Below are 15,164 nucleotides of genomic sequence, written 5' to 3' on the forward strand. Positions count from 1 at the left end.
GGTAGAGTGAGTAGTTGATGAGTGTGTGTTTTGTCTTTAGATAGTTCAGGTGTAAACATTGACCTCTGCCTTTGTGTTCACTAAGCCGGTTCCTACTTATTAGTATGTGAATTTAGAATTTAGCCACTATGGTATTAACTTCTAGGATTTAAGGTATTCACTCTTTGTCTATTTCATCTGCATCTAAGCTTTTCTAATGGATACGCAACATTATAGTATGGTGTGTGACTTGACCCTCTTAGATGTACTTAATACTGACGAGTTTTAGTTTTAATATGAACTGTTTACAAGTTACAAGTCATTTGTGAATGATTGAATACGCAGAAAGATGTGTTTAGGAAAGTATAAAGATGTGTTTTTGTATTGTTTGAATCGTTTTTTTAGTGGGCTTGTCTTTGAATGACGGTCTTCATGTGGTGTTTAATGCGTGATTATTGATGGAGAGTGTCGTTGGGGCTCTCAATCAAACACATTTATAATTCTCAACAAACAACTAGTTAGTGGTTAAGTCGAGGTCGATCCACGGGACGATGTGCTTTGGATTCTAAGTCCATCTATCTCAATTTATGCTAGTGTCACGATTGATTTGGGTTTGTTGTTGTGTTCTAAACTAATGCAAGCAACAAAGTGAAACAAGCAAGTAAAGGTGTAGACAAATAATAAAGGATGCTAGGATGTCATGGGTTCATATGGGATTTATGGGAATTGATCATACAAACTGTTGGAAAATGTGTCATCAACAATAGTGCGATCACATGATTTAATATCATAGTTAAATCTCATATAAAGAATATGTAAGAGATGATTCAATTATATAGTCAACTGATCAACATTAATCGGTAACGATTGACTTGCTAGAGTTTGACGTTACTGTCATGGAACGGTGGTGGTCAGTTGATCCCTTAAGGTCATACCTACAGGATGATGCCCTAATCAGTAAAGTTGATTAATTGTATGATGATACAAATTGATCAATTCCCTAAAATTGAACAATTCATTTGTGAGAGAGAATATTTATATCTTATTGTAATGGGATTAAATAAGATTTATTTTAGTAATAAAAATGTTTTATTACTGAAATTGTTTATAGTTTGAGAAACGATAGAGATAAGAATGAATGATTAATTATAATTACAAGATGTTGTGAATTATAATTATATGACCCATTTTATTTATGTGATCAAGTATCACTAGTCAATTTGTTGTATGTAATTTAATTAATTTATAAAATGATATTTATGTGATAAATATGCATTAAATTAATTAATAACATGTAACATACTACACGTGACAAATGACAAATTGACAAAATAAAATTATAGTCCATTTTATGTGAAATGGACCGAAATAGAGGGAGTTATGGTGGATTATGGGTGAATTATTTTATTTGATAGAATATTATATTCATACCTACACCATATAGCTTACATACCTACATTATGGAGAAGTGTAAAAAGGAAAAGTAAGATGTCATTTTGGACTTACTCCACCCGTCCACACTACCCCATATGAGAGCATCATTTGCTCTTGTTTTTCATTCTTATTATTATTCACTTGCATGCATTTTGTTTTTCATGCTTTCTATTCTCTCTACTCTCACAAATACTCTCTAAAACAAGTTTTTAGAAACAAGAAATTGTTCGATGAAATTACTAATATTATTAGTGTAATATATAAGTATTAGTAATCAATTTTAAGGTAGACTACTAAACTAATATCTAGCACCTATTATTTGGTAGTGATAATGGCTAGTCTTGGGTGCAATCAAGAGGAGTGACTTCTATACTTGGAGTATTTGGAGGATCATCCTAATACTCATCGTAGCTCAAGAACAAGTGAAGGTAGGAGACCTTACTTGTGCCCATAAAACCGAAATTAACAATGTAAGGGACATTGTTTTCTTATAAATCTCTTATTTTGTTATGCATGCACTAGATCTAAAGAACAAATAATTAAGAAGTTAATTAGTTCACTATTAGAGGAGTCTAAAAATAGGTAAATAAACCTAACAAGTGGTATCAGAGCATAAGGATGTTGCATGCATAATCGGTTATTGTTTTTCCGAGTTAAAAAGTTAACATATAAAACTAAAAATTTGTGATTTATAAGTATAAGCCACGAAATCAGCATGCATATTATATATTCTGGTCTTAAAATATTTTTAGGTCATTGTTATGATTTATGGAATTTTTTTGCTCATTTTAATGATTTTTGGTCATTTTATTACATTTTTATGACTAAAATGGGAATTAAAATGCTAAAAATAGTTAAACTAAATCTCTGACCTTGAAAATTTTATATGACCTCACATGCATATTTTACAAGTTGTGTGTAAAATCTCGTATTAATTGGATTAATATTGCATGATTTATGATTTTTATGAGATAAAAATGGATTAAAAGAGGTTAAATGGTTAAAAATAGTTATATTTCGAATTGGGTTATGAAACTTTAATATGTTGTTACATGCATAATTTACAGAGTTTATGTAAATTTTGAGATTAAATGATCTCATTTAACATGATTTATGAATTTTTAGTGTAAAAATAGCATAAATAGTGACTATTTTGGCATAAATAGCTAAAGTAATTTGCATGGCATGAGAAAATTATTTTATGTTGCATAAATATCCCACTAATCAGATCTAAAGTTGTAAAGTTGATTGGATTAATTTTTAGATACTTTAGATGTTTTATGAGATAAAACCGATAAAATGCAACTATATTTTCTCAAAATAAATTCGAAAATTTTAACCATGATTTTTGACATTATGAGTGTCATGGAATTATTCCAGAATGTTCAAATTTAAAATTCAAATTTTAAAATTATTTTAATTTAATTTGGATTTATTTCATAAATATTATGATTTTAAGGTCAAAAATGAGCATAAAAATCAAATCAAGTTGAATTATTGTAAAAAATTGAGTGATGACTAATTTTTGAGTCCTAAAAATTGTTAGGATAATTAACTTAAGCTTAGATGTGATTTAAGTGTTAATTAGTGATTTTAAAAGGTTATTATCAGTGAATAACTATTGGGTTGTTTACAGCCTGCTGAAGTTTTAACTGATTTAAAAATGATCATTTCCACAACTAACTTTAATACTCCCCCATTCTAATCATTTTATTTACTTTAGTATCTATTGTGTAGACTATCTCATACAAGAATACATAGACTACAAAATCAATAAAGCACTTAATTTGCTCTTAAAAATTACTTCCTAACTTGATTAGGTGCACAATAACAGCATTATCTGCCATTTCCGGTAGACGATCTCATACAATAATACTCATCTTAGCCTTCACAACTCTGCCATTTCCGGTTTTCATTTCGTCAATGACGTCTGAATCAATATTTCCGAAAAACAGCATAGCACCATCCCTACACTTTTTTCTTGATGACTGACAATTCGGACTAGTGGATGGTGTCGACGAGTAAAATGACATCGGAAACCCTGAATGCCAAGCCACAGGGTTCCATATATAAGGCCCTTGGAAATTAACTTCATTTTCAGTGAACATTGAATTCGGGTTTTTGTTCTTTCGTCTTCCAGCACCTACGAGCATGCTCCTCGTGGTACCGCCAGCTGTCCAGTACCGCTGGCAGTCCTTGCAGTAGTGTCGCGGTTGGTTGACATTATAGTTGTTGAAATAACAGAATTTTGTAGCCATGCTATTGCATCTAGGGCAAGGTAGGATTTTATCAGGCTTTTTTAGAGATTTTTGGTCTTTTTGATTAGTTGATTTAGTACTACTTGTTTCATCACTTATATCTTGGATATGAGTGTCTTGAGACGAGTTTTCCTTGCCATTGGAGGCGGTTTTCGTGTCTTCAGTGACTGTCGATTGGCTTCGATTCCTTGCTTCGTCTCTTGAAGTTTTCTGAACATTGGAAGAAAATGATAAATCAATATGTGAATAAATTTATATCAAAGCAAGCGTATGTATTTTTCCATTCAAATATCACAAACTAGTTAATTACGGTAATTCTATACAGTAACAGAGCGAGAGAGCTAATAGGGTTTGTCGTCCCATAATTAAAGTTACTCTATTGCATTAATAATTCACGCCCATGTATTTAAACCTATATTTTCAAATTCAAATTTTAAAATTAAACTTTGCTAATGCTAATGCATGAATAGAAAGCTACCATGCGAAAGTTGCGTTATAAAGGGGTCAGATGTACACAAAAGAACTCGATTTTTTATTTTCATGACACAATATTATAAGCTACTCATTGAACAAATGATTAAATTCATGTAAACTAATTAATACCCATTTCAAATTTAAAGAAAACAACAATTGGGTAGTTAATAAAAAAGCAACCAAGAAAGTGTTAATTATCATATCAATTTGAGAAATCAAACCTCATATATTGCTCTGTTTTCATCAATTTTTGAGTTATCACAAGAACTAATACTCTCATAATCACAATTATTATCATCATAATCATGATTATAAACTCTAGCAGCTTGAATATTCCTTCCAAAAAGCCTAAAACAAGAATCTTTCATGTTTGACATTTTCTCAACACTCAAATGAATTACAATAACTCTCGTATAAAACCGTTTTACAGAAGAGTTTCTCAAAGAATAAAATTAACTTTGAAACTATTTTGTTTTGCTTTTCTCTCTTATTAATTAATGTGATTATTATTATGTGAATTAGCAAAGTTGTTGATAATGGAAAATTTAGGAATGAGAGTTGAGGAATATATATAGGTAAATGCCAAGTAATAATTAAAAGAAGTGGAGGAGAAATTAGAGCCACAAATTAAATTGTGGGGATGTTAATGAATTTTAACTAAATCTTTCAAATGCTTTATGAGTTGAGATTTTGATTGCTCACTTTGATAAAGAAAGCAGGAGAAAAGTGCCAATTGTCTACCCTTTTTGCCCATGTCAACATTTTTTATCAATTTTTCTAAAATCCTAGTCTTATACAATATCAATAAACTATGTACTTTAAACTTCGAACCTCTTACTCTATGTTGACCCGATAAACGTGATTTACAGGCTATTACGTATATTCGAGGGGTTTCAATTGTGGATTTCTAGTCATTGAATGAGAAAGCATACCTACTTACACTAATTCTTATACACAAAACGGGCGATATCCGTCACAAGCTTGTGGCGGATACAGGTTTCCTCTCACAAAATACCCATTGAGAGGTGAGTGGGAAGCACATGAGGAGTGCCCCACCTTGTCTCCTCTCCCTTTTTGTAAGAGGTCACAAGCTTGTGACGGAATTAGCCCGTCACAAACAAGACTAGCTGATTCTTATATGAATGTGTATGAAACACTGTCACAAAAGTATTATTGTATACTAATTTACATATAAAGCACTCTCATGATAACAATATCAATTTCAAGATGATTTCTCTTGTTTGCCTATTAAGTAATCTAATCTTTGTTCCACTGAATTGGAATTGGCTAGATCAATTATAATAAAGGATTTGTTTAATAACTTTAGTTATATTAGTTACTCTCTCCAATAGGTCATTTGTTGTCTTTTTTTTTTGGGTGTCTCGATCGTTTTTGTCATTCTTTCTATTTTAAGAATGAACTTGATGAGTAATTTGATCATTCTCATTCAATTTATTCCACTTGTCATTTAGTTATTGGTCTTTTTCCTCATTCCTTGGTCTTTGTGCCAAAACGAAAGGACAACAATTGACCGGGACGGAGGGAGTACTTTACTACGTAAAACTGAATAAGTTATATGAATTTTCTTAGTAATGTTTTAACTTTTATACCCTACATTTTGGTGTGAATGGGACTATTATTAATAGCGTTTTTTGTGAATAAATATACGATATAACATTGCGACCGCTATATTGTGCTTTCTCAACATTGCAAAATTTTGATAATTTCAGTGCTTGTGGAAAATTGCAATGAGGCCATTAGTTCATTTACTTGAACAATAATCGGATAATACATAATTTACAGTTAAAATTTCATTAATACTTTTAAGATTGTACTATAATTCAAAACTTAAATTTGAACAACGATAAATGAAATTGCTATTTACAGAGAATATCTGAAATATATTGAATTTCGATATCACATGCTGTAAGTATTTGGTTTTCCTAAGCGACCACAAGAATTTGTGGCTTGAGCCTGTGGAAGGCTGGAGCCCTTGTGCCAGCTAATTAGTAAATTGGAAACAAGACATTTCTATCATCAACCTAAGCCACATAACGTTTGTCTAAAAAAAACCTAAGCCACATATTATTTTATGTAATTATCTTCATAAAATATTAACTTTTGACGACGTTTGATAAATTGACAACTTTTAAACAAAAAGTACATAAAATTTGAGGATATGACAGGTGGCCTTTTCAAGAACGCACTCGGACAAAATTCATAACTATTGGCTACTAATATAAAACCATTATTCTACCACTACTATCAATTTCAAGATGAGTTGGTCTCGCTGGTGATGAGCACTATCCATTACAAGTTGAAAACGGATAATGCCTCTCACAATAAGGCAAATAAGAGGGCAAGTGTGGGGGAAGGAAATGGAACACCCTATGAATAGTGTTACTTGCATATTATGAGAGAGGACTATCCGTGTTACCGTGTTCAACTTGTAACGGATAGTGCTCATCTTCAATGAGATTTTGTGTTTCAAGATTACCATTCTACAAACTCACAAATGTTACAATCAAGTAGCGCCAAAGTTCGGATAGACGTGACAAAATTGATCCGATCCGAATAACCGACCCATACCCGATTCAACACCTGAACTCAAGATCCGAGTTTGACCGGACCTATTATAACCCGACACAAATGTTTATTGTTTTAAACTGATTATTATGCATAAATAACTTGATAATAGTTGACCTGAAAACGACCCGAGCTCGAACTAAATCGGTCCGATCCGACCCGACCCCGACCCAAAGCCAGCAAACCCGAACTCGACTCGGATTCGATTGACCCGTTTGTCAGGTCAATGTTCGGACTACTATAGAAGAGTTAATATTGACATGTGAAGAATGGGCTAATGTAGCAATAAGCTATTAAGAGCCCATTTATGGTGAACCAGCCCAATTTTGGTTTTCAAGATCAAATTAATCCCAAAAAAGAGCCCAACAAATTAATCATCAACGTACATATACTATTGTGTTAAATCACTCCCCTTATTTGTACTGCAGCCGTTTTTTTAGATCAAACTTATCTCGATCCGAATCGAATCGAACTTATAGGATCGAATCGAATCGAATGAACTTATAGGATCGAATCGGGAATCGAACTTATAGGATCTCGAATCGAACTTATTGGAATCGAATCGAATCGAACTTATAGGATTCGAATCGAACTTAAATTAAGTGAGGTATAGGATCGAATCGAATCGAACTTATAGGATCTCGAATCGAATCGAACTTATAGAATCTGAATCGAACTTATAGGATCTCGAATCGAATCGAACTTATAGAATCGAATCGAACTTATAGGATCTAAATCGAATCGAATCGAACTTATAGAATCTGAAGTGAACTTATATTAAGTGACTTTAAGTCCAAAAGAACAGGGCCTTACTCCCCTAAAATATACTTTTATTTTGCCATTTTCTTAATTTTTTTTTATGCTTCTGACATAATGAAAACAATAAGATCGCTTATCTCGGCGACACAAAGACAAGGGAAAAAAAAAATTAGACCTGGTTCATTCGTGTGACAAATACGAACTGGCTAAGGACATTTCATATTCTACCCTATATATATGAATGACAAACTAACATCCCAAGTCAGGGACTTTGATAATTAACACAATGTTCACTTATTGTTATTAATTTATCGTTTAATAATGTATATACAGAAATTAACGTTGTCAATGCACGCAAATAAAAGAAAGAGCAAAACCTGAAATTTTATAAAAAAAAGTGTAGGGATATAACGAGTAAAACTAGGAACATGATATATCAAAATATCTTTTAGCTTTTGTACATGTTTTTTTTTTTTTTTTTTTTTTTTTTTTTTTTTTTTTTATGACGAAGGGGTTGAATCTCCCCGGGCCCATGCATTCCCGCACCACCACATGGACCATGTAAACTACTCCCTTCGGAGGCTGCAGTGGCCAAGTGATCATCGCCCCAGCGGGTAGTCGAACCCGGGACGTCTCAACTCTTGCATTTCTGCAAGCTTCAAGGTTTGTACGTGTTTTGATGTTTTATTGACTATGTATTGCCAAATTCCTGTATTTTAGGTTTGTCCTGGCTCGTTTATAATGACCTAAGGATCCTTTCCATTTTCTTTCTTTTCATTTCCTCTCTAAGATTTACTCCCTCCGTCCCGGTGAATTGTTGTCATTTGGTTTTGGCACAAAGACCAAGGAAAGAAGAAATGACCAATAACTAAATGACAAGTGGAACAAATTGAATGAGAATTATCAAATTACTCATCAAGTTCATTCTTAAAATAGAAAGGACAACAAATGACTGAGACACCCAAAAATGGAAAAGGATAACAAATGACTGGGACGGAGGGAGTATATAATAAAAGGGTTTATTCTACACCCATTTTCTCTTTATTTGCATGCATAAAATTGGAGTAATTGGATGTAGCTAGAATACGTTCCGGTCTGTTGAAAAGAAATGGACTATTCATTTTTTTTAGAAAATGGAGAGAACCTTGCACAAGTACACGACCACTATTTCGCAACCACATTATCCTAACAGAGTATCAGGCTATATGTAAAAAGATTTTATATAAAAAGTTTGTACATCGTAATTATTTGATGACATGTAGATTCGTTCCTCAAAATATTTGAGTGAACTTGGATTTTAGTCTCTTCTACTATTAGGGCCGGCTTATATTATAGACAATTAAGGCCCAAAGCATTGTATTTAAACCATCAATTATCAATGAGAATGGGACACAAATGATTAAACACAAATTACATTGTAACATGGTATCAGTGTCATCTCCTAAACCCTAATCTACGCTTCCGCCATCACAATGACAAACCCTAATCAGTCAACCAAAACCGAGGTGCAGAAACTCGACCCTCTTTCACCCTTCTCTCTCGCAAATCAAGAAGGGCCCGGTCAATCTATCACTCATATCCGTCTTCGCAGCGATAACTATGAGGAATGGAGTCGTTCTATGCGTACTTCTCTCAAATCACGCCGCAAATTCGGGTTTTGCGATGGTACGATAAAACAACCAAAGGATGATGATTTTCTTTTTCAACAGTGGGAAGTTGTCCACTGTACGATTGTACAATGGATAATGCACTCCATCGAGGAGTCGGTCAAGCAATCCGTTTCTTACACCGAAGATGCCCGTGCACTATGGCTCGAACTTCAGGAACGATTCAGTGTGGTTGATGGGTCGCGTATTTACGCGCTCAAAGAGAAACTCCATGAATGCCGTCAAACTAAAGGTATGACTGTAACCTCTTATTTTGGCGCATTGAAGGTCTTATGGGATGCTATTGCTAATTACGAACCACCCTTCGCTTGCAAATGCGGTGATTGCAAATGTAATATTGGTAAGGATGCTTTAGCTCGACAGGATACGGAACGGGTCTATAAATTTTTAATGGGTTTAGATCCTACTTTGTATAAACAAATTCTATCCCAACAACTCGGTCTTACTCCGTTGCCTTCTTTAAATCGTGTTTACCACTCTGTTTTGCAAGAAGAAAGCCTTGTTTCTTCTTCTACTGTTCCCGACACCGCGGAAGTAATGGCGTTCGCTGTTCGTCACGAGCCTTCATCGTCTGCCTCAGCAGGGTCCACTCCGGACTGGCGCGTTTTACGCGATGCCGAGCGGCAGGAGCGTCGGAAACTAACCTGTACTTTCTGCCAGGCTCCTGGACATGAAGCCGTTTCTTGTTTTATTCGCACTCAAAAATTCCCGGATTGGTGGGGAGATAGGCCACGGACTCTCGATGAATTAAAAGCTAAGCGTGCCTCTGCAACTCGCAATTCTGCCCGTGTAAATTTTCTAGGCGGGTCCAATTCAATTCCGTCTTCCGATCGTCTTAGCGGTATGTCTCCTACTTGGATAATTGATACAGGGGCATCGCATCATGTAACAGGTGACGAAACTTGGCTGGCTGACCCGCATCCCATACCACCCTTCCCGATTACATTACCTAATGGGGAGAGTGTGTCGGCTACTATAGCCGGAACGGTCCGCTTAAATGAATTTCTTGTTTTGCGCAATGTTTTATATGTTCCTAGTCTTACCTGCAATCTCCTTTCCGTTTCTCAATTAATTGCGGTGACCGATTGTGTCATTAGCTTTACTAATTCATCTTGTCACATTCAGGACCGGTCTTTGAGGACGAGGATTGGAGTCGGTGAGCAACGGGATGGTCTTTATTTGCTGCGTGCGGTGGTCAAGCCAACTATTCATCGGGTGAGCGCTGATTCCTTTGAGCTGTGGCACCGACGTCTCGGCCATCCGTCTAATAAAATAGTTCAGCTTTTACCTTGTGTTAGTAGTAATTCTCGTTCTAATAAGGATATTATTTGCGACATTTGTCATGAAGCCAAACACAGCCGTACTTCATTTGATTTGAACGAAAATAAGGCCTCCTCTATTTTTGAATTAATTCACTGCGATTTATGGGGTCCATATCGGTCTCCGTCTAGCTGTGGGGCTAAGTATTTTCTCACGATTGTTGATGATTTTTCTCGAACTGTTTGGGTTTATTTGCTTCTTGATAAACGGGAAGTCACCGACATGTTTTTGAGTTTCTTTGCTTTAGTTAAAACTCAATTTCATGCCACTGTTAAAACCGTGCAATCAGACAATGGCACCGAATTCTTCAACATGGCTGATTTTTTCACCAAAAATGGTGTGCTATTTCGTACGTCTTGTGTTGGGACACCCCAACAGAATGGCCGCGTTGAGCGCAAACATCGCCATATCCTTAATGTCGCTCGTGCTTTGATGTTTCAAGCTAATTTACCGGTCTCTTTTTGGGGTGAATGTATTTTAACAGCTGCTTACGTTATTAATCGCACACCATCTCACTTATTGGCTAATAAAACCCCTTATGAGCTTTTGTTTGGCTCGCCACCTAAGTACACCCATATACGTACATTTGGGTGTCTCTGTTTTGCCCATAATTTACATACCAAAGGTGACAAGTTTGCTAAAAGGAGTCGCAAATGCTTATTTATTGGGTACCCTCTTAATAAAAAAGGTTGGAAGGTGTTTGATCTTACCACTCGGGAAATTTTTGTAAGTAGGGATGTGTTCTTCTACGAGCATAGTTTTCCTTTTATCCCCGACACTACTTCATCCTCCAGCCCCATTTCGAATTCCGACGTTACCAGTGATCAATTGTCTTATGACTCGTGTGATGACATGGCCACTGGTGATGAGTTTATTGCCGAGCATATAGGGGATGGGCCTGGTCCAGCCGTGGAGACACGGTCCAATACCGATCTGGACATTACCACGGGCCCGGATCCTTCTACTAGTCCGGAACGGATCCTCTTGTTTCGGACCATACCACTACTGCTGGTGCTTCTTCTTCTTCGATTGATGAAATGGGTCGGGGAAAGCGAACTAAAATTCCTTCGACCCGTCTTCGTGGATATGTTGTTGGCACCACACGCACTTCTTCCACCTCCGACTCACCTCCCGACTCACCTCCCGACTCGCCTCGTTCCTCAGGTACTCCTTATGCCCTTGCTAATTATGTTTCATGTAACAAATTTTCTACGAAACATCGTGCCTTTCTTGCAGCCATTACTTCCAATGATGAGCCCCCGAATTTCCGTGTTGCTCTTGCTGATCCGAAATGGTGCAAGGCAATGGCGGATGAGATTGAAGCATTAGAAAATAATGCCACTTGGGAATTATCCGATCTTCCAGCAGGCAAAAAGGCGCTGGGTTGTCGTTGGGTGTTTAAAATAAAATATCATTCTGACGGCAGTATTGAACGGTATAAGGCTCGATTGGTAATCTTGGGCAATCATCAGGTGGAGGGCATTGATTATGGCGAAACCTTTGCACCAGTGGTCAAAATGGTTACTATTCGTTCTTTCTTAGCTGTTGCTGCTGTCAAGAATTGGGAGCTACATCAGATGGACGTACATAATGCCTTTTTGCACGGCGATCTTGATGAAGAAGTTTATATGAAACTTCCCCCAGGCTTTGGTAGCGGAAAAGAAGGTAAAGTATGTCGGCTGAGAAAATCCTTATATGGTCTACGGCAGGCTCCTCGGTGTTGGTTTGCCAAGTTAGCTTCTGCTTTGCGACGGTATGGGTTTACTCAATCTTACTCCGACTATTCCTTGTTCAGTTATACCAATGGTACTGTTTGCTTACACGTCTTAGTTTACGTGGACGATCTCGTTGTAGCCGGAAATAATTCATTGGCTATCTCCAAATTTAAAACGTATCTTGGTGAATGTTTTCATATGAAGGATTTGGGCATTCTAAAATATTTCTTGGGAATTGAAGTTGCACGAAATTCCGAAGGTATTTTCTTGAGTCAGCGGAAATATGCCCTTGACATTATTACCGAAACCGGCTTGTTGGGTGCAAAACCCGTTGCTACTCCTATCGAGCTCAATCACAATCTCGGGTTGGCAACGGGCGCTTTTCTCGACGATGTTGAGTCATACCGTAGGCTCGTTGGTCGTCTAGTCTATTTGGCTGTGACACGGCCTGATCTGTCTTTTGCTGTTCATACTTTGTCTCGTTATTTGAGTAAACCTCGCAAGGAACATTATGACGCTGCTCTTCGTGTTGTCCGCTATCTTAAGGGGAGTCCGGGTCAAGGCCTTTTATTTCGAGTCAATAATGCTCTTACTATGACCGGCTGGTGTGACTCCGACTGGGGTAGTGATCCATCTACTCGACGTTCTGTCTCCGGTTGGATCGTCTTTCTCGGTGGTTCTCCTATTTCCTGGAAGACTAAGAAGCAAAACACGGTTTCTTTATCTTCCGCAGAAGCTGAGTATCGAGACATGGCTGCTGTTCTTTGTGAGTTAAAATGGGTCAAAGGCTTGCTTCTCAGTCTTGGAGTGTCGTTTTCCTCTCCAATTGATGTGTACTCCGACAGTCAATCTGCGATTCAACTTGCTCAAAATCCAGTTTTTCACGAGCGCACGAAACATATCGAGATTGACTGCCATTTCATTCGTGATGCGATTATTGATCGTTTGATTCTGCCTTCTCATGTATCCACTAAGGACCAGTTAGCTGATATTTTTACTAAGGCCTTACCATCGTCTCAATTTGTATTCCTGCTTCGCAAACTGGGCATTCTTTATTTACATGCTCCAGTTTGAGGGGGGGTATTAGGGCCGGCTTATATTATAGACAATTAAGGCCCAAAGCATTGTATTTAAACCATCAATTATCAATGAGAATGGGACACAAATGATTAAACACAAATTACATTGTAACATCTACTCCTGTTGTCTATTATGATAATTTAAGGGAAACACATTACTCTCCTAATCTCACTTTTCGTCCATCTTGCGGGAACCTATTAAAGAAATTACCAATTCCTAGTTGTTTCCATATTCTAGTTATTATTGCCTTTGTTTAGGACATTTTCCTTTGTTAATTAATTTAGGACCGTAAATCCGTAATTATGTCCTAGCTTTCCTTCTCCTTTGTATAAATATTTACATCAAGATTAATACAATTCGCAACTTTCAATTACAATTCTGTATACATATATCCAATAAACCCACTTACAAATCCTAATAACATGAACTCCCTTAGAACAAAATCATGAGAAAATTATTTAACCAATTTATTGAAACAACAAAGACCTAGAATACGCTGCAGGATTATTTCTACTATCATGAATCCCATTTCCATTATATTGTTGTTGCGGTATTCCAAAAGACCGTGTTTGTGTTTTTGTAATCGGATTTATACCAACATGACGATTATTATTCTTCACCGTTAGTGTATTTCCTATTGAGCTATTCGCGACTTCCACAGGATCATCAAATTTCATCGTCTTAGCCCTCACAACTCTACCATATCCCGATTTCATCTCATCATTCGTAGCTTCAATGACGTCTGAATCCCTATAATTTTTTCTCGACGAAGAACAATTTGGAAATTGCATAGGAAACCGCGATTGCCAAGCCATAGGGTTCCATGTATAAGGCCCTTGGAAATGAACTTCATTTTCACTGAAAATTGAATTATTCGAGTTTTTGTTTTTTCGTCTACCGGCCCCCACGGGAACGTTCCTCATGGTACCGCCAGCTGTCCAGTACCGCTGGCAGTCCTTGCAGAAGTGTCGCGGTTGGTTGACATTGTAGTTGTTGAAATAACAGAATTTTGTAGCTATGCTATTGCATCTTGCGCAAGGCAGGATTTTATCAGGCTTTTTTAGAGATTTTTGATCTTTTTGATTAGTTGATTTAGTACTACTTGTTCCGTCACTCACGTCTTTGGCATTCAAGGCGGTTTTCGTGTCTTCTGTGACTGTTGATTGGCTTCGATTCCTTTGTTCGTCTCTTGAAGTTTTCTGAACATTAGAAGAAAATGATTATTCAGTTATGAAAACTCGTTAATCGAAAATAAGAAGACAATAATGAAAAATTGGCAATATATGGAAATTGAGAAAGCACACACACCTCATAATTATTTGCTCTGTTTTCATCCTGTTTTGAGTTATTATTATTAGAGTTAATACTCTCGTAATCACATAAATTATCATTATAATCATGATTATAAACTTTAGAAGCTTGAATATTCCTTCCAAAAAGCCTGAAACTAGAATATTTCACGTCTGACATTTTCTCAACACTCAAAAGAATTTGAATAATTCTTGTATAAAATCGTTTTACAGGAAAGTTAGTCAAAGGATTATTATAACTTGCTAAATATTATCCAGTTGATGATGGATTTTTAGAATTTTGGGAGATATATATAGGTGCATGCCAAGTAACTACAAAAAGTTGGGGAGAAGTTAGAGCCACAAATTAATTTGTGGGGATGTTAATGAATTTTAGTAAATCTTTTAAATGCTTTATGAGTTAAAGATTTTGATTGCACACTTTGAAAAAGAAAGCAAGAGAAAAGTGCTAATTATCTTCTCTTTTTTAGATTTTGGCCCGTGTCACCATTTTTTTTTTATTTTTTTGTCACATCAATCTTAATCTTCTCGATTTTTTTCCCTCTCCATTTTATCGCAACGTTTCAAATATTATAGGTTTAG

General features: G+C 36.1%; 2 protein-coding genes across 2 annotated transcripts; both read right to left on the reverse strand.

The window, feature by feature from the left end:
• Nucleotides 1–3,083: 3,083 nt before the first annotated feature.
• Nucleotides 3,084–4,683, reverse strand: LOC141632252 (dof zinc finger protein DOF3.6-like). Its single transcript, XM_074444815.1, has 2 exons — nt 4,367–4,683; nt 3,084–3,881 (listed from the first exon to the last, which is right to left on the reverse strand). Exons 1-2 carry the CDS (start codon nt 4,520–4,522, stop codon nt 3,276–3,278), a joined length of 762 nt encoding a protein of 253 aa, XP_074300916.1. The 5' UTR covers nt 4,523–4,683; the 3' UTR covers nt 3,084–3,275.
• Nucleotides 4,684–13,641: 8,958 nt separating this feature from the next.
• On the reverse strand, nt 13,642–14,848 carry LOC141632258 (cyclic dof factor 1-like). Its single transcript, XM_074444820.1, has 2 exons — nt 14,581–14,848; nt 13,642–14,471 (listed from the first exon to the last, which is right to left on the reverse strand). The coding sequence occupies exons 1-2, from the start codon at nt 14,740–14,742 to the stop codon at nt 13,740–13,742; spliced, it is 894 nt and encodes a 297-aa protein (XP_074300921.1). The 5' UTR covers nt 14,743–14,848; the 3' UTR covers nt 13,642–13,739.
• Nucleotides 14,849–15,164: the final 316 nt, after the last annotated feature.

This window comes from Silene latifolia, chromosome 2, assembly GCF_048544455.1.
Source record: "Silene latifolia isolate original U9 population chromosome 2, ASM4854445v1, whole genome shotgun sequence".
NCBI lineage: Eukaryota > Viridiplantae > Streptophyta > Magnoliopsida > Caryophyllales > Caryophyllaceae > Silene > Silene latifolia.

Bases quoted from the DNA above. Each gene is read 5' to 3' on its own strand.
- LOC141632252 (XM_074444815.1), bottom strand. From the start codon at position 4,522: ATGTCAAACATGAAAGATTCTTGTTTTAGGCTTTTTGGAAGGAATATT. The intron at 3,882-4,366 runs GTTTGATTTCTC...TCCAATGTTCAG, and splicing joins AAAACAGAGCAATATATGAG to AAAACTTCAAGAGACGAAGC.
- LOC141632258 (XM_074444820.1), bottom strand. From the start codon at position 14,742: ATGTCAGACGTGAAATATTCTAGTTTCAGGCTTTTTGGAAGGAATATT. The intron at 14,472-14,580 runs GTGTGTGTGCTT...TCTAATGTTCAG, and splicing joins ACAGAGCAAATAATTATGAG to AAAACTTCAAGAGACGAACA.